This window comes from Pleurodeles waltl, chromosome 4_1 (genome assembly GCF_031143425.1).
Source record: "Pleurodeles waltl isolate 20211129_DDA chromosome 4_1, aPleWal1.hap1.20221129, whole genome shotgun sequence".
NCBI lineage: Eukaryota > Metazoa > Chordata > Amphibia > Caudata > Salamandridae > Pleurodeles > Pleurodeles waltl.
In genome coordinates, this window is record NC_090442.1 from 592720850 (window position 1) to 592734422 (window position 13573).

The 13573-nt window shown below is 44.2% G+C and overlaps 1 protein-coding gene across 1 annotated transcript in view; it reads right to left on the minus strand.

Annotated features, from left to right (window-relative positions):
• The window catches only part of LOC138287174 (tyrosine 3-monooxygenase-like), a 263248-nt gene that overhangs the window by 231258 nt on the left and 18417 nt on the right, over window positions 1-13573 (minus strand). Inside the window, exon 3 of the mRNA XM_069227534.1 lies at window positions 1347-1435. Within this exon, the coding sequence (XP_069083635.1) occupies window positions 1347-1435 (89 nt within the window). The remainder of the gene's footprint in view (window positions 1-1346; window positions 1436-13573) is intronic.

The following is a 13573-nucleotide window of genomic DNA, read 5'->3' on the forward strand; positions in this document are numbered from 1 at the left end:
TACGACCGCCAGGACCCCCATGGCGGTATACCGCCAGTCCCGGTGGTGTTACAGCGGCGGTACCGCCATGGTAAAAATGTGGAGTCCAGTACTGCCAGCCTGTTGGTGGTATGAATGCCACTATAGCCCTGGTGAGGGCCTTTATGTTTTAATGGATTATGATATTGAGACTGTACTATGGTCTGAAATGCTATTAGACTCAACATCAGCTAAGAAGTGTTTTCACAAGAATTTGCAAATGAAAAAATGATCACTTCTGTAGTGTAAATCAAGGAGTTGCCACCATAAGCTTAAGGAACCCTACACAAATTGCTTAACTATTCCCAAATTGACATTATTATTCTTTTTTTCTATTGGCTGTGTGCATTTGTTTTGTGGATTAAACATCTGAAAGATATTTTGATTTGTCACAAAGCTTATTAGTGCAGCTTTCCACTAATATCATATTGGTGCACTACAAGTAGTTTTTTTTGGCAAAATCAAATAGTGTGACTACCTGTTTTTCTATCAAAAATTCATTTGTCAAGAATATTTTGAAGTCTATTGCTTGTTTTATGGATTTAAGGCTTTATTTATATTTTGGTGGGATAACAGTTTCTCTGTCAGTGAAATGGACTAAATTACTCTGTCGCCATGACGGAAGTGCCACTCACCAAATTTAGAAATGACCGCCAAGTTGGCAGTCACTACTAAAGCATTGGCAGAGACTGCCGTCATGGTGGTTCCTGTCAATGTTGTTTACAATTTGGTGCACGATTCCATCACCATGACAGAGCCCTGCATCAAACTGTTTTTGTGTGTTTTTTTCCCAAAAAGAAAATCAGAAGTAGAATTTTCTTTTTGCAAAAATTAAAAAGAAAATGCTTCATTTGCCACGGGTGATCTCTCCCATGGGGACGGCAGCACTCAGCAGTTTTTATTGCCCCTTGCAGTGATAAACAGTGAAATCTGACCTCTAATTCCACCCATTAGTTGGGCGTAATTAGAGTTCTGCCTCCAACAGCCCTTACTCCATAGGGGTGTCATCATGACAGAGATGGAGTAGTCTTTGTGTGATTAAACCTAATGTCTGCCCACACATCAATTTGACCAGCAGACCACAGTCTTGGCAGTATATCTACTCCTTCGACCTTAAAGCGGAGTATCTATACTGCCCAGATTAAATCAGGCCCTTAGTTTGTGTTAATTGTGAATACATTTGCCATTTTAAAGGTCACATTTTGTGGGCAAAAAGAGGGATTAGTAAGTTACAGCATAAATGATCAGAGGACTATTTCGAGTCTAATTATTTGGCCAGCTTTTGTTATTAGTATACAATCAAAACACATTTGCCGGCTCATACTTACAGGGTGTTTGTTGTCCAATTCAGGCTCAAATTTGGTAATCAAATGGTTGCATTTGTCAAGATCCCATATTGTCTTTGGAAACCAGGGATCTGTTGAAACAAAACGAATTGATTAGGGCAAAAAGAATTAAACCCAAGTGCCGATTGGCAGAAAAGAGTGCCAGAGATGACATGTTGGAGAACAATCACAAAGTAATCATGCAAAATAAGTGAACTGTTATTAAAGTGATGGCAGGGGCAACATAAAACAGAGATGAGTATCAGAGGCAAATATTGTGGTGCATTCTATTAAAAATCTTTTTAAAAAGTGCTGTATCTTCTACAATTGTAATATTTGAAGTATTGTGTAAGTCCATTTTCCGTACAATATTTCCTAAATTCTAAAATCCTTAATCTGTGGTTAAAAAAACCTCTTTATGATCTCCACTGAAAATGGATGAACGTGCACAAATAAAAGAAACATAATCACAGTACCATCGTTTTTGCAAAAGTATCAGATCTATTCCAGCTTCCTGTTACTTATAACCAACGATTGGTCTGATGAACCTCCCTAGAAAATAATCCATCTATGACTAAGTTCAGTTAAAAAAATTAGAGTTCGATTGAAAAACACAGGTTCACTAAAAATGGCGCTAAGCACTTAAAAACAAGCATTGTCAAAGACAATACATCAGGCGTTAATGTTTTAAATCCTGCATACACAAGTATATACAAGTGCACCTTTGTACATGCCTTTGCACAAGCCCAAATGAAAACCTTCCAACAGAAAATCAAGCACCTTTGGGTGGATGGGAAGAATAAAGGTTTTAATGCATGAGAGGATCACCAAGATTGGAAAAAAGACTAATGCAAATCACGTGATCTTCAGGTGACTAGATTAGACAGTCTCTCAACCTCTAATAATAAAGGTAATCTCTGCCGACCTAATCTTTCAATTGCCAAACTGCTAGGAGGACACCGTTGAGAGATCAGAGGAATCTGCAATGAATACAGAAACAGAGATAATATTAAAAGAAGGCCCACAGTCAAGTCCATTAAAAATGGGAACCATACTATTCCAGGCCAAAGCTGTACTAACAGAAGCACATTAAACCTTTCTTATTGAATCTTGAGTAGTCCCTTTGGTAGTAAAACAAAAGGTTGAAAAGCCCTGACCAGTGCAGCATTCTTGCCCTAGACCATCCTACCTCTGAAACTTGAAGAGAATCAGGGAACTACTCGATTCTTCCTTATTGTCACAAATTTCTATGCATGGAATTCCAAACCTCCAGCAGTTCTGTTGGAGTGTCTGTTTCGTAATTCTGTTTAGTAATGCACAAGTTCTGTGAAGATGGAAATTCCCTGCTAAGGTGATCAGCCCTCAAGTTTAGTTTCCCTTTGACGTACATCACGGTCAGTTTAACAAGATGTGTTTCTGCCTATTGAAAATGTTATCCTGCCACCAGGACCGGTGTCAATGATTTTGCGCCCCTCTGTCAATATAAGCCTTGGCCACAGTGTTATCTGTCTGGGCCATCACATCCCTGGAGCACAAAATTGCATAAAAAACGTGGATCCCCTCCAAATGGCTTCTAGTTCACTTCAACTTGAGGAAAGGCGTAGTCCATTTTGGACCACTGATCCTGAACTTCTCCAACACACAGTGTTGCTCCCATTCCCAATGTGCTCCCATCTGTTGTCCATATAAGAGGTGGTTGAGGAGCCAGGGGCATTCTCCTTTGCAGACTGGATGTGTAAAGCTACCAGAGTAACTATTATTGGAGAGTGACTGGTAGTTGCAGCAACATATCTTATCGTTCTGATGTTAAATTCCACAGTTTCAGAAGGTGATGGAGTAGAGCCTACAACGGTGAAATACCCATGATAAAAGAAACTCTATAGATGTCATGTGTCCCCGTACTTTCAGCAATGACTTTACAAGAGCTGATCTGCACAGAAGACGGCAACAAAGTGAAAACTGAGATGTTCATATCCTGCGATCTCAGTGAAACATTTTCAAACGTTCTGTTCTGAAAAGAGCTCCAATGAGTTCTAATGTCTGCAATAGAAAAAGATGAACCTTCTTTTGATTGATCATTATCCAATGATTAGCAGAACTTTGCAAACTGTCCATGTTGCCACTAGAGTCAGACACCTCAACAGAGCATGGAACAATCATGCATGCAATCCCTCCTGATCTACACATCCCACCAAATGAGCCATAACTTGGTGTATACTATTGGAGCATTCTTTAATACGACTTACACCTGAGAAAAAGGAAAAAGTGATGAGTAGAACGGGTGAATTAACTTCAGCCAATGATAAATACTCAAGCCATATTCCTGTCTCTGTTGTTTTGCACACACCCTGCCACCTCAGACATGAATCAGCCCAGTACTTTAAGTGGGATGAAATAAGTGGGAGATTTCCTATAAGGGATATGGTCAAAGAAGAGCAACTTGGAACTTTTTCAAGGATATGTGGCTTAAAGGCATATCTTTTTATATGTGACCTAGATTACTGTGCTTCACGCACTGTGCCGCTTGGGCAATTTTCAGGTGCCTCTTTATAAGTTTCTGTTACTGCATGCAGACATATGTACACCAACCAATACATATACCTAAAACAAGACAGAGCTATTGGCTTTGCAATTGCTTGTTAATTGTACCAAATAAATAAATAAATAACAAAGATAATTTTGTTATGAATAATTAGAATTGAAAATGTTTCAATTCTGAATATATGAGACTGTGAATTAAACAACACTACGATCTGTGGGATAGGTGTTGGCCTTCAGAGTGACTCAATAACTCCAATTGTCCCCTTCATACCACCTTCTTCTGCTGTCCCTGACTCTGATAGACACTTGGGCCCTTTTTCTCCATACATCCTTTTGAAATTCTCCATTTGCATAGCTCTTGCTTCAAATATTTCCTCTTCAACACAGTTTTCAATCTCTTCTTCTACACATACTGCCTTTCATCTCCTCCACTTCACCATTCCCACCCCACACATGAAACCCACCCACTCATCTATAAGCACAGCAGTTTCATTTAGTTTGGCACTGTTCCTATTTCAACAGCTGTGTACTTTCATTACAGATTTTCCCACAACTTAACTGCGACCGTCGCTCTCTGTGCTCCGTAGAGAGAATGAGGATTGGATGTGTATGTAGTCTTCACACATTTATGACCCACTAGGCACTGTGAGGAATTTACATTCACCTCAGTATTAACTTCACAAGCTCTGAATCGTGCCCACTTGTAAACACCCATCCACAACCTGAACACTCAGACAATTGAATGCTACTCTGATCAAAGTTTACACTACTCAGGATTCATAGGTCTCATGAACAAATCTACAAAAACACAATGAGCCTCATTTTGACTCTTGCAGTCTGTTGGGAAAATCGCCACGGTGGCGGCCACCAAAGACCACCATGTTGGTGTTGATCTGACCGCCGTATTACGACACACACAGTGAAAACTGCCAAAAATCAGAAACTGGCAGGACACTGGAGGACGGAAAAGCGATGGTCCCACCACCAACACCGCCAGCCGACAATATACCACCAACCAGAATACGAGTTATAAATCACCACATCGGTTCTTCCATGGTGGATATCTATTGGAGGTCCAACCCACTGCGGTCAAAACCCACATCAGTCAGAACACCACACCACAGTGGATAGTTTGACTACCCACACCTGACACACATACACACACCAGACACACCTGCTCACTGCACTATATAACACACCCCTACACAACCCCAGTCCTTTGCAATTGAAACACCATTCAGATACTCAGAGAAGGCCACAATTTTAGAAATAACACTCCTACACTATAGGTACACATACACATCTCACTCAGCACACAGCGCACATCAGCACAACTGTCACAACACACACATCACTACCACACACAACCCGCTACAACCATCTCACACTCACAACGCAGCACCCACATCTCACCAATTACTCAACAGTACTGCCTTACACACACAGCACCCCCACACAACCACAACCATGTCCCCACAGAAACACCCACGTTTCACCGATGATGAGTTGAGGGTCATGGTGGATGAAATTGTCAGGGTAGGGCCACAACTGTTTGGAGCACAGGTCCAACAAACATCAATTGCCAGGATAATGGAGTTGTACCAAAGGATAGTATACAAGGTCAATTCTGTAGGCAGTCATCCACACACAAGGGAGGACATCAGGAAGAGGTGGAATGACCTACATGGGAAGGTGCGTTCCATGGCATCCAGGCACCAGATAGCTGTGCAGAAAAGTAGCGGTGGGCCTCCCACCTCCTCCCCCACAGTTCACATCATGGGAGGAGAAGGTCTTGGACATACTGCACCTGAGGGCCTGACTGGTATACCTGGGGGACTGGAGTCTGGTAAGTACCCACAACAGTCATATCACACAACTTACCAGTAATGCATGCTGCCACACCACCCAAATCATCACCATGTAACTAAATGTGCCACTACACCTCTCACCTAATCACCTAATGCCCCACTCTTGGACGCCACCATCCCACATAGCCCAACTGCCCTCACAGACCTTGGAAATGGCACGTTTTCCTCAGGCTGATCAGATCACTACGACTCCCAGAATGCACTAATCCATCACAGTGAAAACCTGGATTATGCACATCACATCCTTTTTCATGCATGTATGACCAATGTACTAGCCACACCAACTAGATTGTACCACTGAAGACCAGTACATGGTAATGACAGTAATGCAATGGCACACACACAACACCGACCCAAGCAAAACATTGTATAAGCCCAGTGACCAAAGACCCCAAACCAGAAAAAGGCACAACTGGATTGGAATTTAAGATGGCAGACTCCAGGCACATGCACAACAGCTTGTTACAAGACCATGTCCACTGCCTATTCACATACTGTGTGTTCTCACTAAGGCATCATGGTGCTTAGTGCAGCTACAATGTGAGACATCTAGCAAACCTGACCATTCACTAGGTTACAGAGATGAACAGTCATATCAATCATCTGACAATATCAGATCCCAACAGCACTAAAACCTGTGTCCAGTTAGTATGACAGCACACAACATGGAGTAAGGAAAATTAGTAACTGAGTCATATGTACAACTAAGGTATGCTGGGCAGCATCTGTCATTGTCATTGCAAGGTATCATATAAAGCCACTGTTCGCATCTCGCAAAGATTGAACCCAAAACACAATCTAATCTGAACTCTGTGTTTCACTCCCTCCATAGGTAACCCTGACATTGCCACCATGGAGAGGATACCTGAGACTGCCAGTACCCCTCAGGATGAATTCCCCAGTCAGGACAACATGCCTGGATGTCTGGACACTGAAAAACAACCTGGCCCGCCTGGTCAGTCAACAACTCCCAGCCTCACCCTGACCACATCAACCCCTCCCAACCCTGGTGCATCCACATCACAGGCAACCATTCACTCCCAAACCTGTGTCCCAAGGACTGTTCAAGCAATAGTGTGCCCCACAGTACAGGGACCTGAGTCGAACCTTGACACCCCTAACAATGATGGACCTGCAACCACTGGCAGTGGGCACACCATGCCAGATTCACAGGCATGTAGGGGTAGGGTATATGGGAGGGATGCTGTGGGTGAGAGGATGGTGCCTCAAATGGACTCCACTCCCCAGGAAACCATCTCCCAAACCTTGGGAGCATACCAAAGTTCCCAGGACAGGATGGGCCAAATAATCATCATGTTGGGGGAAATCAAAGGCTGCAGAGGGAACACCACCAGGAAGTCATGCAGCAGTGACAGGCACAAAATGCCCCCATGACTACCATTGCAGGGGTGCTGAGGGACATCAATACCACCATGATTACCTTCTCCTCACAACATCAGGCCCCTTCCACTAGCAACAGAACATCTGCCCCATCCACATCTGCGGAATGGAGGTCCTGCCTGGGGAAGGACATGCCCCAGACACCCCTCCCTCTGTACCTTGAAAAAGCCCCCACTAACATGGACTTCCACCCAGACATCCAGCTGGAGCGGATGCCAAGACCAAACCCACTGCAAGGAAGTAAACCTCTCCTGATTTGTCAACCTTGTATGCCACTGAGACACCCTTTTGACTGTACAGAAACATAACTCAATTTTTCCCATGGAACAAGGGCACTGGACTTGTGTCCCTTCCTGCATAAAAATAATCTTGCTGACAAAGCAGACACCCTTGCACCATGGTGCATAGGTGCCTGCAATGGCGCTAGGCAGCAATTTGTGCAGCAGCGGAGGGGAAAAGGACAGAAATACATTGTATCTTTAGATGTGGTGCATTTCTGCCCTTTCCATGTGGTGCAGGTCAGCACATCAAGGTCACTTGCTGAGCTGCCCTGGGCCACGGGGCTTGTAAATATCTCCCTAATGTTTTACATGTCTTGGCAGTGAAAAGCCTCCAATGGTGTTTTTCACTGTAAAAAGGCTAGCTCTCCCATTGGTTAACACTAGTTTACACTATTACATTTAATAAGTGCTAAATGCAGTGTGGGACAAGCTGGAAATATGTCTCAAGGACTCAGTCACATTTAAATTTAAAAAGGGAGGGGGGGGTCTCCTTTCTTGGAAGACTGGCCTGAGCCCAGGCCATGCATGAGCTTCAAAGGATGCCTACCATGTCACTACCAGGTGAAGCTCACACATTGACCTGCCTCCGTTTTGTCTCTCTGGTGAGGCAGGCTGCGCAAAATCTAGTGAGAGGGGAAGAACTGCCCCAAACTGTTAGACCTGGCATCATTGGTGTGGTCTCGCCTACATTTTTGCCCTCTGACCTCCTGTGTTTTTGACCTATTTTTTGCTGGCCTTTAGAGATCTGGGCACTTTACCACTGCTGACCAGTGCTACAGTACAGGCTTTTTGTCCTTTGAAACATGTTAACATTGGTATCTCTACAATTGGCAAAATTAATTTACCTTTACGTCCCTAGTTAAATGCACCATTTGTGTCCAGGGCCTGTGGATTAAATGGTAATAGTGGGCCTGCAGCACTGATTGTGCCACCCACCACAGTAGTCTTCCAAACATGATTCAGGCCTGCCACTGCTGAGCTTGTGTGCAGTTTTTAAACTGCCATTTCATCCTGGCAAGTTCATCCACTTGCCAAGCCCAAACCTTCCTTTTTATTACATGTAAGTCACCCCTAAGGTAGGCCTTAGTTACCCCCAAGGGCAGTTTGCCGTGTACATAAAAAGTGAAGATTGTGCTTTTTATTTTAACATGCCCAGATACTAAACAACCACTAAATTCATTTCTCACTGTTGCAAGGCCTTCCTCTCCCAATGAATAGCATTGGGGTTGCCTTAAAACATCTTTTAAGTATAACTTCCCAATGGGACGAAATAGAAATATAGGGTTTGGTGTCCCTTGACTCACAATTTAAAATCACAACTTATGGTGAAGTCAGATTTTAAATTGTAATTCTGAAAATGCCACTTTTAGAAAGTTGTCATTATCTTAGTTTAACCATCCTTTGCCTCTGCCTCTCCCCGAATACACGTCTTGGGTAGATGGCAGGTGGGCTTTGGGCATTCCCACTAGACAGGCACATACAACGAGAGCGTGGGTATGGCATTAGCATATTGATGGCCTATTACTAGGTTGATGGGTCTTCCTGGGCTAGGTGGGAAGGAGGAGTTGACACTTACCTCTGATTAGGGCTGTGTCTCTCTTCACACAATGGGCTGCATACCCCCTGTGTAGTGTCTGGAGCAGGGGAGGAAAGGAAAGGGTCTCTGGGGACTTAAAAGGAAGGTCTGGAAGTTTACCCAGCTTTCCAAAACCTGGGCACCAAATTATAAAATCTGGACCCCAATCCCCACAAGATCAGTACTCTAGTGGGACAAGGACACTCTGTCAGGAAGAAGGACTGCCAGGCTGCCAGAAGGGACTGCCATTCTGCACTGCATTCCTGTGTTTGCCTACTGCTGTGGCTGACTTTTAGGAGGGACTGCCACTTTTCTGCTGCCCTGTGTGCTGCCCTGCTGCCTTACCCTGCTAGAGAAGGACTGGACTCTTCTAAGTGCCCTTTGCTCCAAGGGGTCTCCAAGGGCTTGTTGGCTTGCTCCCAGTTCTCCCTCGAAGTCCCCGGGACGTCAAGGATCTCGCACCCCAGTTGTGCACCTCTCACTCCAGGACCGCCCTGGACATCAAGCTTCAGTATCACCTCTGGTGAGTGGTTGGACTCCTGATCTTCTAGAAAGCTGCCTCAGGATTGTCCTATGGCACTGTTCCCGCTCCTGGGAACTGCACCCCTTTTTACCCACCAACACTGTGCCCCTGCATCTGTCACACCTCACAGGATTGCAGCGAGTTGACTGCCACTGAGCCTGCTTGTAACCCTACTGCGCTCCCTTCACTTCTGAGTGCGATCCTAGGGGTCTACTGCCCCACACCGGCCGCATCGACCTCGCTGGGGTAGCAGCTCCCCCCTGCCTACTTTGAAGTGAGCCCAGCTCGGACCTCCATTGCGGCCGTGGGGCTCACCCGCAGCACACCAGCCGTGCCAGATGCACCAGGCCCTGGCCCCTAACTCCTATGGACAGAGCCTTGCTGATGTGGACCACGCTCTCCTTGCCCCAACCTCAAGCGTGGCCGCAGGGCTGGCCAGACTCACGCCAGCTAAGCCGCTTCACAGTGACTTACCTCAGGTGGGATGGTGCCTTTGAATCAGGCAGCCTGCCCACATTCCCTGCTACCAGGAACCCCTGCAGTTGTGACTGGGGTTGTAACTCCACGAGGGGAGGTGCATTCAACTACATTACAGGACTGGGCAAGGGAACACTTCGAGCCCGCACCATAATACTTCTAGAAGGAGTGCTGCATACTTTCTTTTCTTTTGACATTCTGGGACCATAATTCTCATAGTGGGAGCACCCTTGGTTTTTCCTGCGACCGCCTGTTCTTCTAACATCGCTCGAGGACCTTGTGGAGAACACGCTGGAGAAAACACTTTTCCCTTGCCTCAGCCTCATAACTTGGGCACTCCAGAACTGTAAGCACCTCTCTGACACCCTGGGGTGACTCCTGTTAACCTTTCTCTAAAACTCATAACTGAACACTCAGGCAACCAAATTTATGGCATAACTACTGACTCAGTGATTAGATATTTGTTGTATTAGTATTAAGTTATCAGATATATACTATCTATTTTTAACTTGGTGTTGAGTCATTTTGTGGTGTCTTTCACTGTGTTGCTGTGAATGAAGTGTTGCACAAATACTTTACACATGGCCTTCTACGTTAAGCCTGACTACTTTGTGCCAAGCTATCAGGGGGTGAGCACAGGCTAATTTAGGGAGTGTAAGTGACTTACCCTGAGTAAGGTTGTGGTCCTTACTTGGCCAGGGCACATACCCTGCCAACTATAGACCTCCATTTCTAACACAAAGAAAAATGATTGTCTCCACCCATAGGCTGGCACAGTGCACACTAGTCGACCTCACAGACATCTCCTCAGATTACTTTTGGACCAATGGAAAATGATTACATATCTGGATCTGCTAGCTGTAACCTTCAATGAGCCTTAAAGACTGTACCTGCTCTCTCTCTTGCACCCAGGAAAAGACGTGGATCCCAAGGATCATAGGGACTGACATCCTTTTTGACTATAGGCACACAAAAGCCTTTAAGAGCCCTTTCCCTACATTCCTAGCTGACCAGTTCCAACAGAACTTACACTGGACCCTGCTACTGGCCTCTGTTAGAGTCAGTCTTGGTCTTGACCCCCAAGAGTTGACCCAAGGTCCTGGAATCTTGGCTAGTGTCAAAGTGTACTTCTTTTAAAGTTTCTTGAAACCTGGGACTTAGAACCTTTTGGCCAACTGTTTGTTCTGAGAAACAATGAGGGATTATGACTGATTGCCAAGACAATCTGAAGAAGGTGCATCAGAGCTGGGCCAATGACTCATTCTGCTCCTGCTAAGTCTTCTCCACAACAGCAATTTTGATTCAGCATGACCTGAAGAAGAAGGTATCTGGCCTTGTGGATCCCTCTTCGGCTACAGCCTGCAGCTTTGCCCCACTGGAACATTCTAAGCTCCAAAAAAGTAATTAAGTCTGAAGGTAGAAATCATCACCAAGCCAAGGCACGAAAGCATCCAGCCAGCAAGGGACCTTCTCTGGACACGAATTTCAATTTTCTCCCACTTTGAGCTTTTCCACCAAAAGTCAGTGGCCTCACCAAAACCTCATCCAGCTGCTATCCAACAACATGGAGCCCTCTTTGGCCACAGTCTGCTTCTTTGCCCCACTGAGTATTTTTGACTTCCATTCCAGCAACTAAGTCTGAAGGTTGAACCTGGCCCCTGTATTTGATCAAGCTCCTTCACAGTCAGCTTTAAACCTTACCTTTGTCATTGTAAAGCACAATCAGTTGACATGGTTAGCTTAAATGTTTTTTGGCACTATTTTGAACTTACAATTTAAAAATCTACGACTTCAGTTCTATTTATTGCATTTTTGTTATTTTGATGAAATTGGATTTATTAAAATTTCCTCTATTTTTCTATATTACTTTAGGATTTTTTATGTGCTGTGTTTTGACTTTATGACTGTTTAAGTATTGCATAAATACTTTACACATTCCTTCTAAGTTAAGCCTGCCTGCTCTGTGCCTTAGCTACCAGGGGTTTGAGCTCATGTCAATTTACTGACTTTAGTGATTCATACTGACATGGATTGTAGTTACTATTTGAGGTAGGTCCTCACCTCCTTCAAATAGTATACCGATTAGCCACAGACCTGACCCAGTTGTGGAGGTACAGACCAAACTCCCAAGCCAGGTCCCTTCTGAATAGAATCACAATCAATTTCAAACCAGTTTGAGATTAGTTAGGACATTTCAGTCAGGTATAGCTTGATTCCTGTGGCATGGTGAGCACATACCTAACATCTGGCCCTATCATACACAGAGAGCCTGATGTAGAGTTTGGCAGAGGGCTTACTCTGTCACAAATGTGACAGCTATCCTGTCCATCATACTGTGATTTCCATAGCCTGTAATGGAATCGTTATTCGGCAGACAGGATATCCGTCACATTTGTAATGGAGTAACCCTCTCCACCAAACTCTAAATCAGGCCCTTAGTGTCACTGAGGAACCTCAAAAATTATGATGGAATGTTTGAATTAATTTCACTCTGGCCCCATACTTGTCTATCATTTTTTTGTCCACTATTCCGCTCAGACAGGAACCAGCCAAAGACAAATCAAACTCCACCAAGCTAGTTCTGGCCATAAGTACAATGAATTGAAAGTGCTGATCATTCACAGCAAATCAGAGATTTTCGCAAGCACCCAAATGGATAGGGATGTTGAGAAAGGCATCTTGGAGATCCAGAATGGATAGAAAATCACCTGCAAGAATCATTGGGATAACTTGCTGAAGATGTACTATTCAGTTACTTAAGCGCTTCTGTTTGATGACAAGCTGAACACTCTATCCAGTTTTCGCAACAGAAAATTCACTTTATAAAATCCATTGCCTTTCTTTGTTACTGGTACTGGAAAAAAAAACAGGTTTTTGTTCAGTAAACTCTGTCTTTCTTCCATCAGTGCTGCTGTCTTTAAAGCATTCTATAGAAATTGTGCAACATGAATTCCTTAACCCAGGAATGAAAGTGAAATACAGAGAAGAATAATGGGATACTATTCTTTCCACCAAAAAGTCTGAAACTCTCTGAGTCCATGCTGAAGAAATAAACAAAGGCATGTTACTACAAGCAGCTGCAGCTCCATGTCTCCTGTCAGGAAGATAGATGATGTTAGCCCATCAGAGGGGAAAAGCAATATTTTCCCAAACTTACTTCTGAGTCATGCCTCTTATGTTGAAGAAGTGAGATCCTGTCTCCACCTGCTCCATCATGAAGAAAGGACCTGAAAAAAACTACATTGTCACGGTTGCAACTGTTCCCATCTTCTAAAGAAAGTTTTCTTTATTGAAAACACATCTCACATAGCGCAGATCATAGACTAGGAATGGTAATGGGCAGATTTCCTTAAACCTGTTCCTCACCGGAAATGGTTGAGATCAACACAGGAAAAGGACAATAAGAAAACGCTTGGGACATTTTAATTTGGGAACTTAGGGCCAAATGTAATAATTTTTCAAGCAACAGAGCACAGCACCCAAAAGTGCTGTGCTGCGTTGCGTGAAAGGGAGAGAGCAGAACAGCGTCATATCCACAAGATATGGCTCTGTATCACGCTCAC